Raw genomic sequence first — 14,005 nt, 5'->3', positions numbered from 1 at the left:
AAATTCAGTGTTTACTATAAAGGGGAATCCTTTAAAATGTTTTTGTCATTATTTCTTTAATATCTTTGAAATTTTTATGTCTTGGGCATATGTGCTATTTGTTGTCAATTTTGTAGTGTGTGGTCTGCAGTTTCCAATTTAAATGGAATTTATTAATTTCATTTAAAAAATACCAAAAATTAATGATCCAATAAACTATCCAAGTACTAGTGTTGCCTTGATCCTGTGATCTAGTCTGTAGTATATTTTGATATCTGTGAATCCAGTTCTTGGGGTCCTAGAGTACATAATATGTTTCTTATCCATTCCCTGTGTAAATAGTACAAAAAGAGAAAGATAACAATTTGGAATAAAAAAATCTAAATATACATTTGTCACCTTATTTGAGTTTTTCTTTTAGTGAATTAGCTAGAATCCTAGGTAGTGAGTACCATTTATTGTATTTACCCTCATCCTGACTTAGCCTCAGAGCACCAAGGTTGTGTATCACTTTCAGAGACTTTCTGCTTCCTCTTTTCCTTCATAAACAGTCTGGGAACACTGGGCAATTAATACAAAACTATTACCCTGGATGTAGATTTTTCTCCTGCCTTTCTGCATGTGAAATAAAACAGAAATGGTAGGTGTTAAATAGCTTCCTGGTGGGGTGTTGCTGCCGAGATACAAGCGTTTTCTAGTGCTTTTACCCAATCGTGAAAAACTTTTTGTTACATAGCACCATGATAATCTCAAACCATGCATTAAAATCATATCATGCACAGAAGTTATATATTTCAAAAAGTTGGAGAGCCCCTTAGAAGCATCTGCTATCTAGACTTTATTTCTTACACAGAATACAGTGTTTTAATTATTTATGTTTGCCACCAAGCTTTAAATGCCTTTAGTTTTAAATTTAAAATTAATTAAATTTAGGGGCACCTGGGTGGCTCAGTGGGTTAAGCATCTGACTCTTGATTTCAGCTCAGGTTGTGATCTCAGGGTTGTACAATCAAGCCCCTTGGAACATGGAGTCTCCTTAAGATTCTTTCTCCTTCTGCCCTTCCCCCTCCATGTGTGCACACTCTGTCTCTAAACTTAATTAATAATTAAACAAAGTAAAATGTTCTAAATCTGACCTTTTCTGACTCCCATAATTAACAGTTTAATCCAGACCATCACTACTGTTCCCTGGGTAACTTTACAGCTTCTAACCAGCCCCCTCCTTTTGCTGTGTTCCTACTACAGTCAGTTCTGCACAGTACAGCCAGAGGAATCTTACAGAAATGTGCATCAGGTCAAGTTCTGCCTTTGCTCAGAGTCCTCTCAGTTTCCCATCCCATTATGAATTATAAGGTCTTACAGAGGTGTACAAAGCTCATATGATCTGCTTCCTGTTACCCTCCATGTTCCTTTCATTCTAGTCACACTTGTCTTCACTCTGTTCCTTAAACTTGCTGATCTTGTTCTTGTCTCAGCTTTTATCTTACTCTTCCTTTCACCTGAATATTTTCCCTCAGCTTTTTTTTTCTTTAATATAATTCAGGCTTTTGTTTACATATCAGTTCCTAAAATAGACTCTCTGTGGTCTTATTTTAAAATAACTTTATTTCCTTACTTTGCTTTATTTTTCTTTGAAGTCCTATCACTTCTTGAAATTATATAGTTACAACTTTAGCTTTTTTAACTTTAAGTGAGGAGCTCTAATCTAGATATGATAAGAGGGTTAGATCATGTTTTACCTACCATGTAAAATCTCGTGTGTTACTCTTCTTAAAGGAGTGAATTTGATGGAGATTTACAATCCCAGCTTCTAAGTAAAGCCAACGAAGAAGATAAAAACTGTAGCAGAGCTCTCTCTGTGGTAAGCACTGTTGTTCGAGCCGCAAAAGACCTCTTGCACAGAGCTCTTGCAGTGGATGGTAAGACTTTTATTTTCTTAATAGTCATATTTTAGATTCTTTATTCTGTAACTTCTACACAGAGTTACTGAGAGGAACCATCTTACAGAATCCCAGAGTGTTTTATTCATTGTAGATCTGTACATACATATACATTCATTTTGTATAAGCCATACTCTCCATATGCAGGATTTTTAGAATGTAAAAACCAGTTATCTTATACCTGTTACTTTCTTAGTTAATCTAATAAGAGAAAAACTCTTCATTAAGCTGAGTCTTTGCCTTATCCTTCCTTTAGTAGTCAAAAAGCATTTTGTTTTCTCTTTTAGGTGTGGTTTTCTTCCTATATGTCCTATTTCCAGTAATGATATCACCATTCACCCAAAGATCTGACTAATCCAAACTCACTTATCTGATTTGAGTTCTGTGAATTCTTCCACTGGCATCCCTCCAGTTTTTATTCCCCTATCTGTTCTTCCATAGTTCAAGCTACCATGGTACAGGCATGTGTCTTCTTCCTCATGGATGGATAACATCCCAGCAATCTCACAGCCACCTTTCTCCCACTCCCCATCTAGTTACCTAGTCATCCTCTACACTGACAGCAGAGTTCATTTACAAAAGGATTCATTGCTATCCACCCAGCCTTACTGTTATCTGTAACATTTGTTCCTAAGCCTAGTGTACACTTGGGAATCACCTAGTAAATCACCTGGGAAACTTGCTGAAAATAAAGAATGTTTGACCTATCCAAATTAGGGGTTTGGGTTGGGCTAGGAAACTGTATTTTTAAATAAGTGCATCCTATTCTGATGCAACAACATATATAGAAAGAAGTATTTGGGAATAATTGGCCTTTAATGTAGAGGTCATCTCAACCTAGACTCAACTTATCTTTCCAGAATCATGCTCATAGATCAATGATTAAAATGTCCATCAGCAAGATGCTTTCTTTGGTAAAATAGAAGACAATATAGCTTAATAACAGCATTTTTGTAGTGTTTAATATGTGCAGGCATTTTTCTAAGTGTTTTACATATATTAACTCCCATCTTCGTAACATACAGTGAGGGAAGTACTGTTATTACTCGTTTGTACAGAGGAGTAACCTGAGGCACATACTAATTAAGTAATTAGCCTAATGTCATGCATATAGTCATGTGTGGTATCAACTATTATGGTTTAAAATCATGGCTGTTACTGTAGGTTTTAATCCTGACTTTATCATTTACAGGTATATGATTTTGGATAAGTTATTTAACGTGTACCTTGATTTCCCCTTGTAAAAAGCAGAGATAATAAAAGTATCTTATTCTGAGGATTAATTGAGATGGCTTATGTATATAAAGCCCTTAGAATAGGGCCAGGTCTCTTACAAGCATTCAGCGTCAACTATAATTTTATTTTGCTCAAGAGAATAGAATATAGATTTAGTATAGAATATATACAATACAATGAAATTACCTTCTAACTATAGTTTTAATGACTTTTTTAGCTGATGACATTCCAGAACTGCTTAGCTCTTCCAGTTTGTTTTCCATGCTGCTTCCCCTTATTATAGCCTACATAGGACCAGTAGCTGCTGCTATTCCCAAGGTGTGTAATTTAATTCTGTAATTCTTTGTATTTTTTAAAATATCATTATTTTTAGACTTTGTATTTTTCCTTTATAAACACTTTAATCTTTGAAGTATCTAGGTTACAAGTAACACACAAAGGTAGACGAGTTAAATGGTAGAAGTTATCAGTTAAATCTCTCTGTTCTTCATTTTGTTTATTGTATTACTGTGCTTACTTACTGGCTTTACATTTGAAGAATTTGGGAATGAGAAATTTACTTTAGAATTACGACATATAAGGAAAGTTTAAGTTAACTTACTTTATTGTAATTCAGGAAGTTGATGCCAAGTCTTTTTGGATAAGAATATCAATGTAGAAGGATAAGGGTATTTTACAATTGTGAAATAGTCAAAACATGGAGGAAATCATAAACTATTGATTCTTTGGCATAATTAGATATTGAGTAAAACCAGTTTACAGCAGATTACAAAAAGGCAAAGTGTTTAAAAGTATAGATGAGGTTATTTTCATATAACATCTAAGACATCTAAGGTAAATCTTTCTTTTCCATAGAACAAAATTTTCTTTGAATGAAAACTTAGAGGAACTCTCAGTAATGTCCTTGGTAATTAGGGATAACCAACAATTATAGTAATTAATAATTTTAAAGCAATTTTCACTTTTATTATCTCTTTTAATCATTTCTTTTTATACTAGGTGGCTGTAGAGGTCTTTGGCCTTGTCCAACAGTTACTTCCCTCAGTTGCCATTTTGAATCAGAAGTATGCACCCCCTGCATTCAATCCTAATCAGTCAACAGATAGCACTACAGGAAACCAGCCTGAGCAAGGCCTCTCTGCTTGTACAACCTCTAATCACTATGCTGTCATAGAGAGTGAGCACCCCTATAAGCCTGCATGTGTGATGCACTACAAGGTAGGCACCGATTCCTAGGCAGAGTTTAAATTTAAAACTTGGTTTGTTGTTTTATAATGATATCTTAAGGGATACTTTGCCTCTGTTTAGAAGTATAATTTTTTTATAGTATTTAAATATAGAAATCAGCAGGTGTTTAGGCACTGTCAGATACACAAAAGAGTTTAAGATAGAATTTTTATTGTTAAAGCATATAGCTTTGTATTTATGAGAATTGCTCTCATATTTTTTGCAAGTATAGTACAGTATGTAATGTGAAACTGCATATTATGTATTGTAATAGTGGTGGATATAAGCATTAAAATTTAAAGATCATATTTTTGGAACTGATACTTAAGCCATAACCTGAACTCCAAAAATTTGAATATCCAAAGTAGGATTTACGATTCTCTAATATAAATTATGTAAAACAAAACCATATAAAACATTTTTAAATAGAATATTATTATAGTGTATTCCAGAGTCCTTCTTGCTTGCGTTTTAAATTGTATCACATAAAAAAAAATAAAAAATAAAAATAAATTGTATCACATAAATTGAGGAGAGGAAGTATTCATCTGCTTCATCAATTTAATTATAAGTTTTATGTGCTTGTAAAATATTCAACTTTTTATTACAGACTATGGTAAACAAAAAAGGACAAACTAATATAGTCACTCCACTTAGCATCATTCCAGATTCAGTAGTTACCAACTCTTTAAAGTTTTAACTTAAATTCCACTTAGTTAACATATAGTGTAATATTAGTTTCAGGTATACATTATAGTGATTCAGGACTTCCGTACAACACTCATACTCCTCACAAGTGTACTCCTTAATCCCCATCACCTAATTTCACCTATCCCTCCACCCACCTCTTGGCCAGACCTGTTTCATTTATTCCCCACCCCTTTATCCCTTTCTAGATTATTTTAAAACACATTCATGGATATTTCATTATGCATCTCTAAATATAAGGACCCGTAAAAAAGTAACCATATTATTATTACACCAAAACAAATTCTTTCATGTGATCTTGTGCATTTTTAATTGTTTGAATTAGAGTCTGAATAAGTTTTCATTTTTTTAACTGTTTGAATTAGAATCTAGAAAAGATCCATACATTGTGATGGTTTATTATGTCTCTGAAGTCTCTTGTTATCTATAGTTCCCCTCTAACTTCTTTTGTTTCCTTAAATTTTATTTAAGATACTGGATCATATGTCTTTGTTAGATAGGACCCTCTTCAGCTTGCCTTCTGAATCCTTTAGACATACCTTTTGTAGTCATTCATAGCATCGTCCTTCTCTGGTATACGATGTTCTAGGTTCATCTTCTACATCTCTTGCCTCATATCTGAAATCAAAGCCATTTTTACAAAATTCCCTGGTTCTTTTTAATGGTGATAGGTATATAAAAGCCAAAATTTGGCAAGAAGAATTTGGCTCATTTTTCTTGGGTTGGTGATTGTTTCTAAATATTTAAAGTGCACAGAACTAGTACATACAGTCCCACAGAAACGTGCATGTATTTATACACACAGGCACACATTATTTTTATATGTGTGTATATATTTCTATATAGATATATTTATGTATATATATTTTTTGTAAAGATCAAATACCTCAAGTTTGTACTGATGATATTAATTCGAAATAAGGTCCACAGGACCTTATTTATACTTGAATACTTGAATCTTTCTCATACATCTAGATTACTGTCCCTGATGACACTGGGAATATTAGAATTAGAAAGTCGGTTATTCATTTGGGGGATATGTGTGTCTTTTGTTTGTTGGCTGTATCCCAGCTAGGATGTATAAAGAAATTACTCCTTTAAAGTGAGTAAGTGTGGTTAATTACTGTGTTTTAAAGTAAGTTGGAATAATCTGTTTATGATTATGCCACTAATTGGACATATATTTGGCATCATTTCTTTTTGTTTTAAGATTTTAGGCACTGCTTTTTATAACTTATTTTATAACAAGTTAAATTATTACATTATCTTAATTCAAATCTATAAAGCAAAGGGTATTTAGGGAAGTCTAGCTCTTACCTTTATCCCCTCACTCTGTTCCCTCCTTCCCTATCATAGGTAACATTTCATCATTTCATTTTATCATGACTTTGTAGTTTATCCTTCTGTTGTTTTTTTAATGTAAGCATAGTCACATACAGATGCACATATGTAGTGTATATTATTCATTCCCCATGTGTTTCAACTTTTTATTAAAACATTTCAAACCTGTAGGAAAAAGTAAGATTTATGCAGTGATCACCCATATGCCTTTCAATCAGCTTAATCAGTTAACATTTTGCCACGTTTGTTATATTTATGTATCTGTATTTATTATCACTGAACCATTTAAGAGTAAGTGAAAATGACCTATCACCTTATTCCTAAGAACAGTGATTTATTTATCTGTATAGCAACAACACACTAATCAAATTTAGGGAAATTTAACATTGATGCTATAGTATCATAATAAATAGAAGTAGTATATCATGTTATAAGCTAAACATTTTGCCAGGTGCCCCAATAACAGCATTTATAGCATTTTTCTAAACTCAGATCTGAGATTCAGCCGGGCTCATTTGGTTGTCAGGTCTTCGCTATGTCCCTTTGATCTGAAGCAGTGCCTCAGGCTTTCCTTGACTTTCGTGACATTGGCATTTATGAAAAAAAAAAAATCAATGATTTTGTAAAAGCTTCCTTTTATTTAGACTTGATTGATTGTTTCCTAGTGATTACACTTAGGTCAAGTGTTTTGGGCAGCAGCACTTCATAGGTGATTCTTCTCAGAATGTCGTATCAAAAGTACTTACTATTTGATTAAGAGGATATCTGGCAAATTTCTCTGCCAGAAAAGCATCTTTTTCCTTTGAAAAGGTTTATATGTAGATGGCTAGAAACTATGTAAAAACTACCATTCCCTAACAAATTTCACCCTGTGGTTTTAGTATCCATACACAAATCACTTGTTGCTATAGTGGTTTCAAAGTGGTGGCTTTCTAATCCTGTTATTCCTTCCATGTGGTATTCTGTTGTAAAAGATGGTTTTCCCATCCCTCCAGTTTTAAACACCCATTCATTCATTTTATGTCTTTATATAGATACAGATTTAACTATTTTCTTTTTGCTTAATGTTATAATCCTTTGCTGTCATTATACATTTGGATGCTCAAATTCTAATTGATTTGGCTAGTGAAAGTTCATTCATGCTGGATTCTATGTCCTTTCACTAAGTTTTTATCAGTTTTTGAATACTCCACACTAGTTCCAATCAACATCATAGCAGTCTTTTCTTTATGCCTATCCCATTTACTTGTCATTGTAAAAAATAAAACTACTAAGTAAAATCAACAATTTCCTTGCAAAATGTTTGTCTTTAGAATATATCCCACTGACATTATATAACAAAGTACTATATTCAGGATTTACTTGTAGTACTTTTTATCTATATATACAGGTTGCTTTATGATCACTTTGCAAAAAAGTTAGGCTAGTTTGGTTTCTTGTACTTAATTTTGTGAGTTTTCCCCCATCTTGCTTGACTTAACTTTATTTTTTAAATGTGTAAAATATTAATGACTGCAAAAATAACATTATACAAAGTAATATGCTCAGAATTATGAGGCCCTGCCCTTTCCCTTCTCTGCTTCTCACTATTCCACTGAATATCCTGATGTTTCCTTACTGTGTTCCTTTTTGAAAAATAGATAGATGGATATAGATGTAGTCTTAATTTTCTCTTTATTTAAAAATGGTAGCACACCAGGGCACCTGGGTGGCTTAGTCAGTTAAGCATCTGCCTTTGGGCTCAGGTCATAATCTCAGGATCTTGGGATCCAGCCTCCCCCCCACTCCCCAACATTGGTGTCCTAATTGCTCAGCAGGGAGTCAGTCTGCTTCTCCCTCTTCCTCTTTCGTTCTCAAGAAAATAAATAAAATCTATATAAAAATGTTAGCACACTAAATATACTATTTTGTACTTCTTTAATGTAACAACATGCATAGAACTCTTCCCATATCCACTTAAAGAGATCATCTTCATTCTTTTTTATAACTGTTTAGTACTCCACTGTGAAGATATAGTTTATTCAGTCTTATGTATGAGCATTTCAGCATTCTGTAAATTTTTTTTTTTTAAGATTTGATTTATTTATTCATGAGAGACAGAGAGAGAGAGAGAGGCAGAGACACAGGCAGAGGGAGAAGCAGGCTCCATGCAGGGACCCCGATGTGGGATGCAATCCTGGGACTCCAGGACCACACCCCGGGCCGAAGGCAGGCGCCAAACTGCTGAGCCACCCAGGGATCCCTCTGTAAATTTTTTTGTAGTGAAAACCTTGTGCATATGTTTGGGGATTTTTATTAATATATTCAGAAATATATCTTTAAATTCCTAGAAGTGGGATTGCTGGGCCAAACAAAAATGGAATGAAGAACCATATGCTTCATACATTTAGGGTTACTGATTCAGAAGGTGAATGCATAAGTATCTTTGCTAGATGTTGAGTAAGTCTCTTCTGTAGAGGTTATACCATTTTATGTCCCCACCAACCATATTTGAGAGTACTTGTTTTTTCACAGCCTCCCCAACAGAGTAAATGGTTAAATATTGGACCTTCTAATAAAATGGGAAAAATGGTATTTTACTTTCATTTTAATTTACATTTATATAATTATGAACAAGGTTGACCTTTTCATTTAAATGGAGATTTTTTTTTAAATCCTTTTCTAAAAATGTTTGCCTTAGTCCTAATGTTTTTAGACCAATATCATACTTAGGAAATTTCTTAATACTTGTATCATATCCTATAACTGTTTCATAATATACTATTTAACATGGTCCTATTTAATTGTAATTTGATTACCAAAACAGAAATTTCTCTACCATGATGATGACAGAAGCTTAAAGTGGCCTTAAAAATACATATAATTATACGCCATCATAAACTCATATTATAGTAAAACTTTAAGTTTTATTTACTATAAAAACTTTAGGAAAATATAAAAATCTAGGTTTTCATCGTGTGTGTGTGTGTTTTCTTTTTAAGATTTATTATTTGAGCAAGAGTGAGAGTGTACTCGTGGGTGCACATGGGCACGGGGAGAGGGAGAGAAGCAGACTCCCCGCTAAATGTGGAGACTGCTGTATGGCTCCATCTCACACCCTGAGATCAGGAACTGAGCCAAAACCAAGAGTCGGATGCTTAACTCACTGTGCCACCCAGGCACCCCTTGTCGTGTGTTACTGTTTATTCTTTTAATACATGAAGTTCTGAAGTATTTTGCTAATGAAAAGTATCATTTATAGCACATCCTATGAATAGTGGATAACCTTAAAGTGACTAAAACCTTACATTTTAGAGATTTATTCACTTTCTATCAATATATCTATATATTTTACCCATCAAACTATATTTTCATTTACCTACTTAAATTCCTTAAATGCATTCTGACTGAAATGGAAAATTTATTATATAAATAAAGTGTTCCACAAGAAAATTAGATAGCTCAACTTTTATGGAAACTAAACAGCCTTGTAATATTTTTTAAATGTTATCTGTGTGCTTATAAACATTATTAATGTAATGTCAACTAAGCATTAGGTAGAAAGAAGTAAATCTTGTGAGTAGAGAGTCAGGACAATTGATGCTTAATGTGAATACCTTGATTTCTTATATTGAAGCTACTCTATTAATTTCTTACTTAAAATCAGTTTACAGTATGTTGAAAGCATCATCTTTACAGTATGAGCTGTTTCTAAAATAGGAAAAAAACAAAAGTCAAATTTTTTTAACAAATAAAGTGTTCTCTTGCCTGTTGATCTCAGGTGACATTCCCAGAATGTGTACGGTGGATGACAATCGAGTTTGACCCCCAGTGTGGCACTGCACAGTCAGAAGATGTCCTTCGTTTGTTGATTCCTGTCAGAACTGTTCAAAATTCAGGATATGGACCAAAATTGACATCTGTTCATGAAAATCTTAATTCCTGGATAGAATTAAAGAAATTTTCAGGGTCCTCTGGGTGGCCTACTATGGTTTTAGTGTTGCCAGGTAAGTTATTTTTTTCTTCTATATGGTAAAATCTGTGCATCTGTGATAATTATGTTTAGTAAGGATACATCACTGAAAATGTTTACAACTTTTAGAAAGAGTTCTTCAAGACCTACTACGCATCCAGATTGCACCTGAATAGTGAAGACTACCCTGGACAGTGGATATAGCATGACTGAATTTTAGAAGAGAAACTGTTGTGAGGATCTTGTAAAAAAAAAAAAAAAAAAAGGATAGCTTGACCAAAGCAGAGTTAATATTGAGGAGTGGCTGGCTGTAAAGTTGGGAGCAAGCTATAGAAAAAGTGAATTTGATCTTTTATTTTCCTAGTGAGTGCAAGACTTTAAGAACTTAACCGGGACTCCTTTCCAATCAAGAGAATTGGTCAACCACCTAACCTTCTAAATTATGTTAAAGCTGTTGTTTTCAGTTCTTCGGGCTTGGAGGGGTGTGTGTGTGTGTGTGTGTGTGTGTGTGAGTGAGAGAGAGAGAGAGAGAGAGAGAGAGAGAGAGAAAGCAAGAGACAGAAGCAGCACTTTTGTTATTGCTGTTACTGGTGTTTTCCTTTCAGAGAAAGTTTGTAAGTTATTAAAACTGTATGTAGTCTCTTGTGTTTTTAACTGATTAACCATCAGTATTCTTGTGATTCCTCAAATTCATAGGCTATTTGAATTCAGAAGCTTCTTTTTTCTAGTCTGACCCACCTTATTTGTTTGTAAGGGGCCAGGTAAGAGGATTGCTCACTCTGAAACAGAAAAGGCTAACTAACCTAGGTTACTCTAGTAATTGACAGATGAAAAACGATAAGTCATGTAACAGAAAGGTAGAACATTTGATAAGGAGAGCTTGGTCATAGAGAAAAATAATAATTCATGTGGGATGGTTCTGTTTGTTGGCTAGCAGTGTTTTTAGCAGTCTTATTCAAGCAGATACAGGAACACCGCCCACCTCAAAAAGACTGGGCTTTTTTAAAAGTATTGTTTGTATTGCTGCCTATTTTGAGATAGATAAAAGATACGGAGAGGCACTGGGGTGACTCAGACAGTTAAACATCTGCCTTTGACTCAGGACATGATCTTAGCGTGCTGGGATAAAGCTCCCTGCTCGACGGGGAATCTGTTTCTCCTTTCCCCTGCTTGTGCACGTGCTCACTTGCTCTCTCATTCTATTATATAATATATATATATATATATATATATATATATATATAATAAAATCTTTAAAAAAAAGCTAGGGAAATGTTAATGAAATTGTTTCAGATTTTGAACTCAATGTTAGCTTTTTCTCTTAGGAAATGAGGCCCTTTTTTCATTGGAGACTGCATCAGATTATGTGAAAGATGACAAAGCTTCTTTCTATGGTTTTAAATGTTTTGCAATTGGATATGAGTTTAGCCCTGGACCTGATGAGGTAAGAATGAATTATCTTCTCATTCTGTTAAGATTGCATTTCTGAGGGCTGCTATTTTTTTTTTTTTTAATGAGGGCTGCTATTAACTAAAGTTCTCTTTGCTTGCCTATGTTCAAGAAGCCTGAAATTTATTTTAAATTAGGGTGTATAATTTAAAACATGTAAAAAAAAAATAAAACATGTTATAGTTTAGTTTTGTGTAGTGTTCCTATTTTTTTTCCACTTTTAATACATGAAGAGAACGGGTTTGTGCAATATAATGTAGCCTTTAAAGAGAGTATAATTGTGCCTGCTCCAAATCTGCTCAGGTGGCTCTACCTTCCTGAGTACATAATAGAACCTGATTTCACAATGGGACTAACTTCCTATCTCTTCTAAATGTTTCAAATCATACAGAAAAACAACAGGTGAAAAAAAGGATCACATTACTTCAAAGTAGTGAATGACAAACTCTTTGGACAGTTAGCCTATAGGCCTGGACCTTATAACATGCAGAAGACATATTATTCACCCTCTTCCACTCTCTATTTAACCACTCACCAACATGTTCTTCCTTCTGGTATCAAAAGTTATGCTTGGATACAAATCACATTATGTTGATAATCCACATTATCTTCCAAATACTTTATCTTCCAAAAATTTTTTTAAAGCAGCAGATTTTTTTCTCTTTTTCTTTTCTTTTCTTTTCTCTTTCTTTCTTTCTTTTCTTTCCAGGGAGTCATTCAGTTGGAAAAAGAATTAGCCAATCTTGGTGGAGTTTGTGCTGCAGCTTTGATGAAAAAGGATCTAGCACTTCCTATTGGTAAGTCTGGTCAAGTACTAGGTGTTTATATATATATATTTTTTTAATTTCAAGAGTAGAATATGTTTATTTTATGACATTCTGAAATAAATTAGCAAAATGAATTCAGTAGTCCCATACATTCATGAGCAGTAACTTTAATATACTGATAGTTTGAATTTTCTTTAATGAAGACTGAATAGTATCCTCTGGTCTTTTGTTTTCACATACAAACATGCACACAAACCCTCCCTAGGGAGCAGGCCCGGTGGTTCAGCAGTTTAGCACCACCTTCAACCCAGGGCCTGATCCTGGAGACCCAGGATCAAGTCCCACATCAGGATTTCTGCGTGGAGCCTGCTTTTCCCTCTGCCTGTGTCTCTGCCTCTCTCTCTCTCTCTCTCTCTCTCTCTCTCTCCATCTCTCTCTCTCCTTCATGAATAAATAAAATCTTTAAAAAAAAAAAAAAAAGCCCTCCCTAGGCACATAAATGCTATGTGCCAGGCACTGGGTTAAGCACTGGATATGTGATATTAAGCCAAAAATTTAAGATATTTTAAAAATATCTTAGTGGACATATCAGGGGCACCTGGATGGCTCAGTCAATTAAGCATCTGCCTTTGGTTTGGGTCATGATCCTGGGGTCTTGGTATCAAGCGCTGCATTGGGCTCCCTGCTCAGTAGAGATCCTACCTCTCCTCTCCCTCTGCCTCTGCCACTCCCTCTGCTTGTATGTTCTCTCTCTCTTGTGAAATAAAATCTTTCAAAAAATATCTTAGTGGACATACCAGGTAGACAATTGAATATTCATTGTCTGGCACTCAGGGGACAAGTCAGTGGAAATGTCATTTGAACAGTTGATGTTTAAAGACAGACCATGTGAAAGATAAGCTAGGAAGAAGAATGCAAATGAGAACAAGGAGATCACCCAGGATCAAAGGTGGGATTTGCCAGAGTATCAAAAATGGACAGGCAAGTGAAAGAGGGTTTAAAAACCACCCTGGTGTACAGCAACCAAGGAGGTAGGAGTAAAACCAGGAGACAGTGGACATTCATCAGCCTTTTTTTTTTTTTAAGATTTTATTTATTCATTCACGATAGACATAGAGAGAGAGAGAGAGGCAGAGACACAGGCAGAGGGAGAAGCAGGCTCCATGCTGGGAGCCCAACACGGGACTCGATCCTGGGACTCCAGGATCATGCCCCGGGCCAAAGGCAGGTGCGCCAAACCCAGGGATCCCCCATTCATCAGCCTTTTGAATGCAATTGAGAAGTCAATTAAAATCTGTCATCGGATGGAAAACCTTGTTGGTTATTTATATGCTGAACAAGAAATAGATCAATAAAATGAGAGAAACAGAAGGCCTTTAGAATGGAGTGAGAGAATGCGTAGTCAG

The 14,005-nt window shown here is 34.6% G+C and overlaps 1 protein-coding gene across 14 annotated transcripts in view; it reads left to right on the top strand.

Annotated features, from left to right (window-relative positions):
* Positions 1–14,005, top strand: part of MYCBP2 (MYC binding protein 2) — a 258,985-nt gene that overhangs the window by 139,662 nt on the left and 105,318 nt on the right. For all 14 annotated transcript variants that reach the window (XM_035704586.2, XM_049099236.1, XM_049099235.1 and 11 more), the window contains 6 exons: positions 1,756–1,898; positions 3,373–3,473; positions 4,155–4,373; positions 10,192–10,417; positions 11,709–11,827; positions 12,542–12,629. In XM_035704586.2, coding sequence (XP_035560479.2) covers positions 1,756–1,898; positions 3,373–3,473; positions 4,155–4,373; positions 10,192–10,417; positions 11,709–11,827; positions 12,542–12,629 — 896 coding nt within the window. The remainder of the gene's footprint in view (positions 1–1,755; positions 1,899–3,372; positions 3,474–4,154; positions 4,374–10,191; positions 10,418–11,708; positions 11,828–12,541; positions 12,630–14,005) is intronic.

Source organism: Canis lupus, chromosome 22 (genome assembly GCF_003254725.2).
Source record: "Canis lupus dingo isolate Sandy chromosome 22, ASM325472v2, whole genome shotgun sequence".
In the NCBI taxonomy this organism is placed as follows: domain Eukaryota; kingdom Metazoa; phylum Chordata; class Mammalia; order Carnivora; family Canidae; genus Canis; species Canis lupus.
The sequence above is the reverse complement of the archived record's forward strand: the minus strand, read 5'-3'. Positions and strand labels throughout refer to the sequence as shown.